Source organism: Aedes albopictus, chromosome 2, assembly GCF_035046485.1.
Source record: "Aedes albopictus strain Foshan chromosome 2, AalbF5, whole genome shotgun sequence".
In the NCBI taxonomy this organism is placed as follows: Eukaryota; Metazoa; Arthropoda; class Insecta; order Diptera; family Culicidae; genus Aedes; species Aedes albopictus.
Window position 1 is genome coordinate 63,031,139 of NC_085137.1, and position 15,004 is coordinate 63,046,142.

Consider the following 15,004-nt stretch of genomic DNA (forward strand, 5'->3'; position numbering starts at 1 on the left):
TTCTTAGAGAAATTTCTGGTGGAGTTCCAGGAGAAATTTGAAGAGGAATTTCTGGAAGAATTCCAGGAGCAATTTCAGAAGGAATTTCTGGAAGAATTACTGGAGGAAGCATCGGTGGAATTTCTGGAGGAATCCATGAAATAATTCCTGGAGGAATGTGTAGAGGAAACCGAGGAGAAGAAATTCCTGGATTAATTCTTGGAGGAAACCCTGGAAAGATTTCTGGAGGAATTCCAGGAAGAATTCTTGAAGCAATTGCTGTACGAATTTCCGAAGAAATGCCTGGAGGAATTCCTGGATCCATTCCTGAATAAATTCCCGTAGATATTCCTGAAGAAATACCTGGGGTAATTCCGTTGAAATTCGTGGTAGATATGCCTGGATGAAATCCTTTTTCTCCAGGAAGAATTCCTGCATAAATTTGTAAAGGAATTTTCGGGGAAATTCCGAGGAACTGTTCCTGGAATGAATTCCTGGAGGAATCTCGAGAGAAATTCTGGAAGCAATTACTGGAGGAATTTCAGAAGAAATTCCAAGATAAATTTCTGCAGAAATTTCAAGATAATTTCTAAAGAAATTTCAATGGAAATTTGTAGAGTAATCACAGAACGATTTTTGAAGGAATTCCAGGAGGGATTCCTGGAGGAATCCCTTGAGGAGTTTCTGGAGGAATCTCAAGATTTATGATGAAATATAAAGTTCGGTTTCTGAGAGAATTCCAGGAGGAGTTTCTGATGAATTCTTAGAGGAAATACTGAAGAAACCACTAAAATTCCTGAGGAAATCCTGAAATCCTGGATTAATTCTTGGGGGAGTTTCTGAAGGAATCACAACAAGAGTTCATGCAGGCATTTTTGAAATACTCCGGAATTCTTTTTTTTTGTTTATTTTTGTTCGTGAATTTTAACTTATGCTAATTTTTCACACATCCCGGAATTCGTTTTTGAAAGAATAACAGAAGAAATTTCCGGTGAATTCCTGGAGGAACTCGAAGTAATTTCTGAAGAAACACGATGAGCAATCTCGGAAGCAACCCCATGAGGAACTCTATGGAATCTCAGGAGAGCTTTCTTAGCGAATACCTGGAAGAATTTTTCTAGGAATAATCCTTGATAAAATTGAAGAAATCAATGTCTGCAGTAATTGTTGAAGTAATACTAGGATTCCTAAAGGTTTTTTTGTACAATATTTCAAACAATTCTTGGAGTATTTTTTAATAATCTCTAAGTAAAATTTTCTAAAAGATTTTCTGGAATACATTCCTGCAGAAATACTTCGAATCATTCCAGATGTAATTATTGGAGCAATCTCTAGTGGAATTCTGGAAGGCATATATGGAGAAATCCCTGTACAAACCTCTGAATACCTGCAGAAATACCTTAAAGGATCTCTGGAGAAATTCCTAAAGGAAACCTCGAAAAAAGCACTGGAACAATTGCTGGAGGAACCTCTAAAGATGAATTCTTGATTGAATTTCTGGAAGAAGCCCTGATGGAATCACTGAAGCAAGCTATGGAAAAAAAAAATCTTGGAGGAATTGTTCGTACTCATATAGTTTACGAAACTATGAACAAATCTAAAACAGTCATTTTGATTACTCAAAACTCCAATACCAATTTGCATATTGACATATCGGGCGCCCATCCCGCTTAAAGTTCATCTCAAGTCAGGTCCCCCTGGGCTCCCTCCAGGAAAAAAAAACCTAGGTACGCCAATGCTGAAAGTGGCCAAAGCTGGACGGAAACGGTGGGCAGGGCATGTTGCAAGAATGCCGGACAAAAACCCTGCAAAGTTGGTGTTTGCTAACCATCCGGTTGGGACAAAAAGGCGTGAGCGCAGAAAGCGCGATGAGCAGACCTGGTGGAGCATGACTGGCGAGCGTTGGGCGTGACTGACGTTGGAGAGCTGCAGCTGCAAATCGAGTATTATGAAGGCAAATAGTTGATTTAGTGTTATCATGAATTTGATGTTGAACTAAATAAATGAAATAAATTGTAAAAGATTTCCAGGAGAAATCATTGAAGAATTTTTTGGAGGAATTTATCAAGGATTTTTTGAAGAATTTCTGAAGTATTCCTTGTAAGTTTTTTGTTGAACAATCATTTGGAGAATTTTTGAAGAAGCCCATGGAAAATTCACCGTAAAAATCTGGATGAAGTTTTAAGGCAACGAGTCCCTAGAGTAATCTCTGAAGCAATATGAATAATTTCTCAGGGGGATACTAAGATGAGGCTGAATTGCAAAAGGCTTAATGCACAAAATGCTGAACACGAAAGGCTGAAGCTATAGAATCGTAACATAAGGCTTAAATCACAAAATGCTGAAAACAAAAAAGGGTAAATATAAATGCAGGAAATGATAATGATAATGTATGCCAAAGATACAAGTTCTCTCGTTCTTGGCGTAACGCCTCAACTAGAACAATGCCATCTCAGAATAGTGTTGTATGACCACTCCTACAGTTTCACAGTTAATAGAATACATTTAGGCGCTGTACAAAGTGTAAGTACAGCTTCCAATTGGAATCGCTCACGAAGTGCCCTAGTGGACAAAAGAGCTGTTAATTAGGTTAAGTGATTGAAGAATAAAAAAAAAGGTTTTTCACACCTATAAAATTGTCCAAAAATCCCTTTCCCAGTAATAATTTCGAAATTGATTAATACGTCATTAGATTCTTTACTCTGGTGAGAATCGAACATAAAAGCTCTCTCAATACTGAAGCTAACGATAATGATAACGATGCGCATTAACATTATCAAATACAAACGAAAAAACATCAAGTGTTAATCACTTAATCAAAGCCAAACTGTTCCGCCATTCCAGCATTACTCAAATCAGGTGTTCATTAGCCGCATACAGCATCCTCTTCTAACTCTCTCGCATTCCGAGAAGAGTTTTCTTGAAAATTTCCCCCATTCGGATGCACAGAACAAGAATATCTAATTAGGAAGGAAATTGAGAGTACATTCAGAGCGCGAGCGTCGTCGTTGTCGTGTTAGCTGTCAGAACTAGAGAACATGCTACACCTGAACTTTGTGCAGGCTCGAGTTTTCCAATTAGCACAGTAATTAAGAAGGCAAACTTGCAACACGGTGTGGCACCCTCCTCATTTCGGCTTTTGCTTCAAATCGTCTACCACCCGATTGCGGAACATGTTCATATAAAATCTCCCTCAATGGGTACATATGTTGGGGAGAAAATAATTCCGGGCAAAAGTTCTTGGAAAGCATCATTTTCATCTCTGAAAATAACGCCTCATTAAATCACTTATTAAATGCCTCATATTGCTACAAGAAACTTTGTGTTTCTTTTTAGAAAAAGTTTCAATTGAGTTATTTTTCTACCGAAATGGCTACAGAATCTGTACCTATTCTAAAAAAAAGTCGTGCTTCCAAAGAAGAAAGGTCACTTTGTATTCAACGCAATTTCACCGAAAGAGGACTCGAGCTGCTCATTGTTTGGATGTGCTACCTTTGTTCTGGATTGAATTAAAATTCTCATTATTTCGTTTTAACACCTGCTGAATGAAGTTTGGAAATGATGATGGGATGGGAAATACACACAGAGAGTACTACCATGTTCTGATTCGCCAGAATGAAGCTCTGTTTGCATGGATAAGTCACTCTTGGAAAGAATGTTAATGTTAATGCTGTTAGAAAATAATTACATAGAAAAACTGAGATTCCGCAGCAACAGTTCTGCACACTGTGCGTGGTCTGCCAAGGAAGCGCTGAACTCTCACTGATTCTCTACTGAATATTATCTTCGCCTGCCATTTTTCGACATCTTTGTGACGGGACCAGTCCAACTCATATTGTTGGCAGTATTCTATGTTCAAAAACATCAAACGCTTTCCGATTGACTCCATTCAATGTCCAAGTTCGTGACCGTGTAACGCAACCGGACTCCTGCTCGTTGTGGATGCTATAAAAAGCCTAATTCGAAGTTGCTAGACGCTTTCGAGCCTCTCGAGTAGCATCGTTATCGCACGTCACTAGAGTTTCAAGGTACAATAATTCTTCCCCTAAAAAAAATTTTCAACACTCATCACCACTTTGCCAACATCACTATTGGACCACCGATTTGTTAAGACGAGCAAAGGATGATCGCAGAGGGTCCCTAGAGGTTTCAGAGAGAATTGCATGTGACCTCAAGGGCGCTTCAAGATGTCTTAGGGACGTTACAGGGAATTTTAGGGGGTACAAAGAGACTCTCCAAGGGTTCTCAAAGGCGCTTCAGAGTATTTTAGGAGCGTTTCAGGAGGCGTCCAGGTAACTACAGGGATGATCTCCATGAGATCTTCGGTGCCCCTCGAAAATTACTAACACGCCCCAAAGACCCCTGGTGCCCCCTGATACCCCTTGAGGCGCGCCTGAGGCCACAAGGAAATCCGCTTGGACTGCCTGAAACCCTCTTGGAAATCTTTTGGTAGTTATCCTGAAATAACCTAGGACCTCCTTGAAACGCCCCAGAGATCTTCGATACCCTCTGACACTCCCTGAAATGCCTCTGAGACCCTCTGGAACTCCCCTGGAACCCCCGAGAACCCGTCAAGCGCCCATGAGGCAACTCGACATCAGGGATACCATATATTTATTTTTGAGCATCCGTACAGATATTGTTTTACAGTCGACTCTCTACATGTCGATGTTCAACATCTCGATATCTCTCCCTATCTCGATGGTTTGGTCGGCCACTGCAATCTGCATACATTTAACCTTTCTACATGTTGATATCTCCTTATCTCGATATCTCTCTATCTCGATGCGATCTTGTTCGTTTTTGTTCTAGATTTTCTCTCCATATGTCGATATGCCCGTTTTTACAGGTTGCGTCTCTTAGGTGCAAAACATTTTGGGAATGCGAAGTGCCATCTGTTTGTTGACGGTTTTTTCCTAGTTACGTACGGTTTTTCAATCTAGTGTGCATTACACATTGGTTCTTGAATTCAATCTCTCCCTATTTTGATGTTCCCTCCAATATCGAGATGTAGAGAGTCAACTGTATATGAAATACATATTTTTCAGCTAGAGGGGCAATTTTATTTTTGAATGGGATACAGATTTTTCTCACAAATTTTGTATGATATACAGATTTTTGAAAAGAGTGATACTGATTTTTCAAAAAAAATCATCTGGCATCCCTGCTCCACATGCCCTTGACACCTCCTGGCTCCAGGTATCCCTCTGAATCCTGCTGGGGCCATCTGAAACACGACTGAGATGCCCTGGTACATCCCTGAAACCCATTGAGATCAAAGGGCCGCCCCTAAGATCTCCTGGTACCTCCCTGAAACGGCCCTGTAACCCCCTTTGCTCTCCCCTATAAGCGCCCCTTGGTCGCTGATGCCGTGGTTACCATCATTACATTTTCTTATTTGCAATATTGGTTCTGAATAGCTTTCCCTTGGTAGAACCTTTGGAAGAATACATGGAAGAACTAGACAACCATTTGCAGGTAATCATGAAAAAAAATTCTTGAAGGTTCCTTCAAGACATCTTAGGTCTGAAAAAATGAACTTCCAGTAAAATATTCAGAGAGTTTCCTAGAGGAATTTCTAAATGAATACCTAAATATATGTGCGAAAATACTTGGACTAATATCTGAAGGAGCTTCTAAGAACTCCTGAGGGATTTTTTTGTGACAGATCTTCTTCCAACATTTTCCCAGATTGTATTTCAGAGATGTTTGTGTACCAATCCTCTCAGAAATTGTACCTAGTAACATTTTGATGGTCAATTGGTCTTGTAGAGGTTTTCAGAACCGCCATAAAACCTTATTCCTTTTATTTTGGTTTTATTATGATTTTATGAACCTCTTCTAGTACAATTTATTAAAAAATGCTACTTGGGAAAAATCCTTTACGAATTCCTCCAGGATATCCACGTATTTTTCCAAGGATTCCTCCAGGGATCACTTAAAAATGTATTGATGGAGTTTTTCATAAATGCCTCCAGTACATTTTTCTCGGCAATTTCTGCAGTGACTTCTGCAGCTATTTTTGGGAGATTCCTTCTCAAATTCCATCACTGATTTCTGCAGGAATTTCTCAGGAAATTTATCAAGCATTTTTTTCTTTGGAGTTACTTTCGAAATTCCTCCAGAAGTTTCCCATGATTTTTATTCCGCAAATTAGGAAAGTTTTTTAAAGAGTTTCTTCAAGTGTTCATCCAGTCATCCATTCAGAAATTCCTCCAGAGGAAACTTCAAAAATTTCAGAATTTTTTGTCCAGGAATCCCTCCTGAAAATTTTAAACAATTTCTTCAAGGAACTACTTTCTAGAAAATTGTGCAATAATTGCTTCAGGGATTCTCAAAGAATATCTAAAAAAATCTCAGAGAAAATCTTGAAGAAAACTCTGGAATATCTCTATGCAAACCTCGAAAAACCTTTGTCAGAATTCGTAGAAAAGTTCAATGATGTATTTTGGGGAAAATTCCTAAAAAAATCCTCCAATAAAATTCTTGGATGATCTATTGAAAATTTCTCTGAATCTGTGAACGTATTTCCAAAAAAAATCTTGTATGATTGCCTAGGCAAACTACCAACCGGAGCATCTATAATCAAAGACCCCAAGGAAAAAATGAGTTATTTCTAAAAGAATCCCTGTAGAAATTCCTAGGAATTATTGCGCACTGCCCAATAATCGCACAAAAATCGTGAAGGAAATTCTAGAGTGTTTTTAGAGGAAGTGCTGCAGATTTTTCTGAGAAAAAAAATATGAAGATTATAAACTCTGAATTGACTGGATGAATGCGAGAAGAAGTTCCTGGACATATTTATGTGGGACCTTCCAATCGAATGCTAAGAACAATTCCTCAACAAATTCCCGGAGAACTTTTTGAAGAAAGATTAGTGCAAATTGTTGAATTCTGGAAGATTTCCGAAAGGAACCAGTGAAATCATTTATGGAATAATCTTCGAAAGAATTTCTGGAAGAGTCCCTTAGGGAAAGATTTTCTAAGCGATTCCTTAGAAATAATTCTAAAGAGTTTCAAAAGGAAGCCATCGGATTCTACCATAAAAAAATTTAGAAGAAGTTGTTGAGGGAATATCTGAAGGAAAGCCTAGAAGAATTTCTAGAGAAATCCTTCTATAAAAAATTTGTAGTATTTTCTGAAAGTATCCTTGGAGCAATTTGCTGACGTATTTATTAAGGTATTGCTGAATAAATGCCTGGAGAAATAGCCTTGTGGATCAAAGATTCCAATGAAAAGAAACATGAAACATTTCCAAAGGATTTTCTTTAGGAAATCAAAGTAATTAATGCATAATAGATTCCTAAAAGAGTTAATGTAGAAACTCCTAGAGTTTCCTTAGAAGAAGGACCAGAGCCAAACAGAAGATGTCCTGAGGAAATTCCTTTTTGAACTCTGGACTTTCTCGATGAATTCCAGAAGATTTTTCATAACATGTTCATGCTGGAATTTCCGTTGAAATTCTTAGAGCAATTCTTCATTTAAACCTTAGTGAACATCTTGAAGAAGGATTGGTGCGAATTTTTGGAAGAAGCCACTGATTAAATATACGAAAGAATATTCAAAAGAATTTCAGAATAATAATCTGGAAGATTTTCTTAACGAATCTCTAGAAGAATGTATATCGGTGTTTCAGGAGAAATCCATGGAATTCCACCAAAACAAACCTCGAAGAAGTTATGACCGAATTCCTGAGGTAATTTCTGAAGGTATCCGTAGTGTGAAGAATTAGCTCTAATTTAAATTTCATGAATACAAAAAAAAAATAAAAAACGAGAGTATCCACGGATCAGTTTTGGATTTGATTCATGGGTTTGTCTTCATTATAGAGACATTCAACCCTGGCTCTGACAACCAATAATCATACAAGATGTTGCATATGATGATAAATTGGAGGCCATATGCGTGCTTGCCTCAATTAATTCTCATGTAAAGTGCACGCATATCGCCTTTGAACTTGAAAGGAGCCACCATTTTCTAAAGAAATTGGTGGAGACATTTTTGGAGGAATTCTGAACTTTTGATTTTTGCAAGGAAACCGTGGATGGTTTCCTGGAATAATTCTAGCATGGATTTCTGAAAGAATCTATAGAAGAATTTCTGGGGAAAGTTTTTCAGGTGATATTATTGAAGAAATTTCTGAAGGACCCGCTGGAGGAAACTGTAGAGAAACTCCTGAAGCAATCCATCAATGGTGATCCAAAATAATTTTCAAATGGAATCTGTAGAAGATTTTCTGAACGGAATTCCTGGATGATTTTCCAAAGGAATCCATGGAGCAGTTTTGGAAGAAATCCAAGAATGGATTTATATAAGGATTTCTGGAAATAGTTTCTGGAGCAGTCTCAAAAAAAAAAACTTTGAGGAAAATATTAAATAAATGATGATTTTTCTAAAAGAATCCCTGAAAGCGTTCCTAGAGAATTTCTCCGAGAAATCTCCGAAGGTACTCCTTGAAAAAATTCTTTAAAATTCCCTAGGAGGTATTTTGAAATAATTACTGGCGAAATTTCTGAAGATATCCAATCGTGGTTTTCAAAATAAATCCTTCTACATATAACACTAGTTTACAGCATTTTTGAACTCGGTAAGCTGATGATCATTTTTGATCTAGAATCATGCCCTGAGATCGAAAACGCGAAGGAAAAAAATACAGAAATTTTTTCTACTTTTTATACAAGGTTGACGATTTGACATCGGTTTTTGTTCTATTTTAAATAAAATTCGCTCACTTTATACATCTCATTCTCCGTAATCAATGCTCCGATTGAGCTGAAATTTTTACTGTAGCTCGCCTACAAATGATATGTCAAATTATCGTTAATTTTTTTTCTTATTGAAAAAAAAATACACTTCATATATTTTTGGAAATTTTGCTGAAATTTAGGGAGATCGTCCCCAAAACTCGCGAATATCTTGAATTTCATCAATATGACGCAAAACCTGCATTCAGATGATCGAACGGTATTATATTCAGCTTTTAATTAATGGAAAAAGATTTTGAATTGGTTGAACAAAACGCAAGATATTTGTATTTTATTAAATTCCATATTTAAATAAAAAAGATATAAAACTCAAGAACTATTCTACTTAAAATTTTTTGAAACACGGTTTAGAAATCAGCGCTTAATTATGCTTCAAAAATTTTGGTCTTTGACAGAAGTTTAAGATTTTCCTTTTATTTTGTAAACTAGTGTAATTGTTTTAAGAAATTTTCCAAGAAATCACTGAATGACTTCTGAAAAAATTCATAAAGAAATGTATTAAACAATCCCTGCAGGATTTTCTAGAATGATTCCTGGAATAATTTATGGAGTAATTGCTTATCAAAAAAACTGAAGAAATCCCTGGTAAAAAATACGAATGAATAATTGTTAGTTTTTATTTTTTAACAGCTCGTTGAGACATTTCTGGGGTAATCTTTGAATAAATTTTCGAAGAATTCCTGGAATTTCGAAAGAATCCTTGACCTATTTCTTTCATTTCAAGGGATTTCTGTTAGAATTTCTGGAAGAAGTATCCGAATCACATAGTTTTTTGCACTTGTTAGGGCACCAACATAAAAAACAAAATATGAAGATAACTTTTTCTAAACATATGTTGATGCAAAAAATCGTAGGTGGTTTATACTTAGAAAGCGAAATTTCCAGTACTTGTTGAGGCATGAAAAACTTTCATATTTTCATGAATTATGATTGAATAATCATTTAGGTGATTTAATCACATTCAGGTAGGCGGATACAAATTCTCAAGGATGAAGGAGGTGATTTTTCTTACAATTTGAAAAGGGCAATCATTTTGAACATGACACAGGTAACATTTCTCATATTTATGAGGGAGCAAATGAGAGCCTCCTTCGCTCACAGAACAGCTTTATTTTCTTCATACAATTACGAATGGGAGCGCAAACAAAAAAGTTAATATCAATGTGTTCCTCCTCTTCTTCTTCTCTTCTTGGCGTAACGTCCTCACTGGGACAAAGCCTGCTTCTCAGCTTAGTGTTCTATGAGCAATTCCACAGTTATTAACTGAGAGCTTCCTCTGCCAATGAGCATTTTGCATGCGTATATCGTGTGGCAGGCACAAAGATACTCTATGCCCAAGGAAGTCAAGGAAATTTCCTTTGCAAAAAGATCCTGGACTGACCGGGAATCGAACCCGTCACCCTCAGCATGGTCATGCTGAATACCCGTGCGTTTACCGCCTCGGCTATATGGGCCCTGTGTTATGTGGCCGAAAAAATATCGTTAAAATCATATGGGTGATTTACTTAGTGGGTAGGGCGAAAACAATTCCTAATTTTACTGAAATACACGTTACATTCACTGTCACGAGACGAGATACGGCGCAGTTTTTTTTTCGAACGCCATTGACAGTTTCGTAAAATTTCCGCATACTATTTTATTCCATACTGTTTTGTGCCTTCTTTCTGTTGTGAGCAGCTCTTGGTTCCTGGTACCGCTTTCTATTTTTCCGCTTATCAGACAATAACTTCAGGCCACGTTTTCATTCGTCACCTTCTAATGCTCCTCATCGAACCAACTGTTTCTTGACCGTCTTTGAGCAGTACGTATCACTTCAAGCGCTGCTTCGTGAATAGATTTCCACAGACAGTCTACGGTGATTTACATTATCCACTCCTCCAGCTTCACGTACTCTCCTGTCACACTTTCTACTGTGAAGCACTGGATATTAATACGCAAAGCTGGCTGAATTCTTGAATATTTTATTATTATTATTATTTATTAATTAAAGAGGTTTTAACAAAAAGTCATTCGCCTCCGAATCCTTGAATATTAATATTTACTCTAATATGACGTTTAAATTAATGTCAACCTTAAATGAAGCACCAACCGAACAATCTGATCACCTACCCTTGAGCTAAATTTAGAATCATGTCTGTTCGACGTGTACATATTTTTTTATTGTGTCACATGCAATGGCAGCCAATCAATGGGTTGGAGCTTTATAGTTAAATGGGAACTATCGGATATGAAGCAATATCAATTAAAACCATCACAAATGGACCAGATGCCGTAATCGCACAAACTATAGGATAAATGGAAGTATTTTTTATCGAGCTTACTGGGGCAGTTGTTTGCCTTCGTTTGAAGCATTTATCAGATGGATTGTTTGTACTTGACATTGTTACTTCGAGCGGTATCCAGACAGGGTATGCCCACTGTGTTTGATTTTTTTTGCTACGGGTTAGGGTCTGCGACCATTTGGGCAGGAGCACCTATTTTGGGCACTTGCTGCTATAACTGAGTCAATTTCGAACCGATTGACTTGAATTTGTGTACATGGCTAGATACTGTGCGTATCTGAACGTGTCTCAAATATTAAGTCAATCGGTTCAAAATTGACTGAGTTATAGCAGCAAGTGCCCAAAATAGGTGCTCCTGCCCAAATGGTCCCAGACCCTAATTTCAAATTCAAAATACGTATCAATAAATGTTTTTTTTTTGTTCCAGAAAGAGCACAGACTAGAGTGTTCAAATTACTCTTGTTGTGTGACCGGCAGTAGAATATGGATTAAGGGTATGCGGTATGGGATTTTTTCAAAGCGAAACGAAACGAAACGATATGTGAAATTTCTGATGCAATGCGGTACGAAACGAAACGAAATTCAAAAATGTTTCGTGAGATCGATACAAAATCCGAATTCACTCGGTATTTGTCGAAACGAAACGAAATTTTCGAAAAAGTTCCGCGGAATTTTGCAGTTATATCAAATTGATCAGGAAATGGATGCCACGTGTTTGCATTTTTTTAACGGTGCGGTGGCTTGGCGGTGTTTCCGTTTAGTCTCACCTTTAAGACTTCATTTGCTACAGTTCCATTAGGTTTGTTGCTGGTCCTGCCGTTTTTCTACCGTTTCTCACATCAAACCCGACATTGGATTTGTCTTCGGTAAGCTAAAATGCTAAAATAATAACATACACATGAAAAATAGTACTACTCACAAATTCGGTGATCTAATTAGGAAACATCTCCTCACAAAACTAACAATTGAATTCCTATTAGCATGCATCTTATGCAGAATGAATGACTAGGAGTGTTCAAATATAATTTGATATGTTTAAACATTTCAGATGAGTACCCAACTTTGCGTGACAAGGGTGGAGGACCATTTGGGCTCTGGACCGATTCTGACCACTTTGAGCTGTAAGTCAGCCAATATTGTAGCAATTTACTTGGAGTTTTGCACATCTCACTGCGTAAAAAATCAAGTCATTTTGTTCAAAATTGACTGAGTTAGAGCGCAAAGTGCCCAAATGATCTCAGATATTTTTTTTTAAATTTTAGCAACACATATTGAAAATTTCAAAATTTACACCAATAACCGAATAAGATTACTCCAATAACTTAAGATCACACCAATGCGTTGCATCATTGTGATGATGCTATAAGATGCTCGAACTACAAATAAGCCACAATCTTCAAACCAATCGTTACCTCCACTAGATGTGTAGTTCAAAGAAATCAATTGCTTCATTAGGTGAAATTAAGAATAAACGCTACATATCCAGTGTATAATAGTTCAGACACCGAGAGTTCTACGCAAGACCGTAGAGGGGGGGGGGGGAGCCTGGTTCAATGCAATCCCAAACGAAAAAAAAAATTGCCAGAATTATCCCCTGAAGAAGACTATAATACGAGTCGAAACGTTGGGAAATATCTAAAACTTTCGTTTAACTCCCCAAGACTGCAGTGCCAGAATTAGTAGCTCTGTGAGATGCTCTAATATCGATTGTTTATCAGAAACATGAAGCATATGAGGTGGAACATCAACTACTAGATGTTTACCAATCAATCTAGAGAAAACTTGAAATCTACAACTTTCAAATAAATGATAGATGATTAAATTTATCAGAAAATACCCTACAGAAAATTCTACGGGATTTCTCATTTGTTAAAACGAAAGAAATAAGAGCTTAACCGTGAATAGCGTTTCGTCATACACAGGCCCGGATCAAGGATTGCCCGAAGCCTGAGCGGATGCGAAGGTCCCTTGGTGATGAGCATACAAAAATTTCTTTGTTTTCAAACAGTATTTGAGCAATATGAAACATAAAGTGGATGTATAATAACCAAAAAAGGTCTTTGTAGGGGCGCCTAAAATGTGGGGGCCCGGAGCCCGAATAAACACCCCCGGCCACCCCCCCTCTCCCCCGTAAATCCAGCCCTGGTCATACAGATGTAATGGTAAATCCCTTTCAAGAGTTCCACTAAAAATTTAAACTATTTCAAAAAGGGCATTTACACAATGAACTTGTTTTCGAAATTTATTAGATATTCCGCGGAATTCCGTTTAATTTCGTCAAAATCAATTTTTTGAAGGCGAAATTTTTAGAATTTGACGAAACAAAACGAAATTCAAAATCATAAATTTCGCCTGGTTGAATTCCGTGGAATTCCGCGGAATTTCGTTTCGAGGTGTATTTGACGAAACTTTTCGGTATACCGCATACCCTTAATATGGATAACCTATTGCGGTGACGTGCAGCATGCATAGGCTAGTTCACACCAGGAATGGGAGACCATCGGCGAAGTGGTGGACTCATGCAATTGCGAGCCTGTGCCGTACCTGCCTACGGGCTTGGAGGCAAATGCAGCGAGCCCGTGCTAATGAAGAGTGCCATGAGCGACTGGTGGACGGTGGTGTTCACCGCTGCCATGGGGTCGCGCTTAGGACCGAGGTAAGGTCAAACAAAAAGGCCTGCTTTGAGGGTCTCTGTCATAGTGCTATTGCGAATCCGTGGGGTGATGCCTAGGGTGATGCCAACAGGTTCGTAATGCCTAAGACAAGAGGTGTAATGGGTCCTATAGAGCAGTCCTCAGATATGTTGGAGGAAATCCTTGATGGTGTATTCGCGTCATGATCCTGTTCAAAGCGGAATTGTAAAATCCCTAAGTATTTGTAAGGCCCCAGGTCTGGACGGCGTTCCGAACTTGGCCTTAAAACTAGCTATCGCAGAGGCTCCCGAGATGTTCAGGTCCGGCAGAAATGCCAGGGCGAGGGAGTCTTCCCAGAGATTTGGGAACGGCAGAGCCTGGTCAACGGCTTGACATCACCAAGAGAACCGTCGTCATATAAACCAATATCCTTGATCGCGAAGATCATCTTGAACAGATGGTTTAGGTACACCCAGAGCGTAAATGATCTCTCGAATAATCAGTTCAGACGCTTTCAAGTCGCTTACAAAGTGCAGTAGTGACTCTGGATGTTAGAAGCACGTTCTATAGTGTTAGTAAGGTGGGTTTTTCCCATGCGCTCTTGCATCTTGGTCCCGGGTACTTGTACAAGATTCTTGGAAGTTACTTCCAGAATCGAGAACTATGTAGTTTACGACACAAAGGTAAGTCGATAAGTCGTATTCGCCACATTGTGCTTTAATTTGTCTAGTTACCTTACTCTTTCTAACCTTAAATATGCAGGAACTTTGTAGGTCTTGATTGGGCATCAGTTTCACACAAAGCTATATCCTTTCCCAGAAAATTCCCAATTACATAATCATCATCCAAATTTCTACTCACCTTCAGCGTGCGTTTTTGCGGTAACGTTGAGGAAGTTGTGGTTGACTTCGACATTCTCGTCAATGTCCGCCTCATAGATGACCTTCTCGAAGTAGAGCGGGTAGTCGTTCTTGTCAGCGTTACCGGTTTTGATGAATTTTGTAACTGTAATGAGAGAGACGCGGCCGGAAGAGTGGGGAAAAATGAAATTAAACGTATTTTTCATTAAAATGTGGTGTTTCGGGGGAAACGGACAGGAATCGGATATTCGGAAAATGGTTTTGCAACATTCGAGGCTTTCGAGAGGGTGTCGGATGTGTGCGCGTGTATATGTGGGTGAACAGGAGATTGCGATGAGATGAGCATTCAGTGAAAAATAGAGCTTTTCGCGCTAACGAGAAACCTGTTAATTGTAGCGGGAAATTTGCTGATTGAGACCGACAATTATTTGGCTGCAATTATATGTGCATGGTCATTAAGCAAACTCATCAGCTAGAAAATGTAA

The 15,004-nt window shown here is 38.3% G+C and overlaps 1 protein-coding gene across 5 annotated transcripts in view; it reads right to left on the reverse strand.

The window, feature by feature from the left end:
• The window catches only part of LOC109418168 (neural-cadherin), an 800,840-nt gene that overhangs the window by 323,424 nt on the left and 462,412 nt on the right, over positions 1-15,004 (reverse strand). For all 5 annotated transcript variants that reach the window (XR_009997404.1, XM_062849755.1, XM_062849752.1 and 2 more), the window contains exon 2: positions 14,521-14,664. Coding sequence is in view for 4 of the 5 variants with exons in the window: in XM_062849755.1 (XP_062705739.1) it covers positions 14,521-14,664 (144 nt within the window). In the remaining variant the exon portion in view is untranslated. The remainder of the gene's footprint in view (positions 1-14,520; positions 14,665-15,004) is intronic.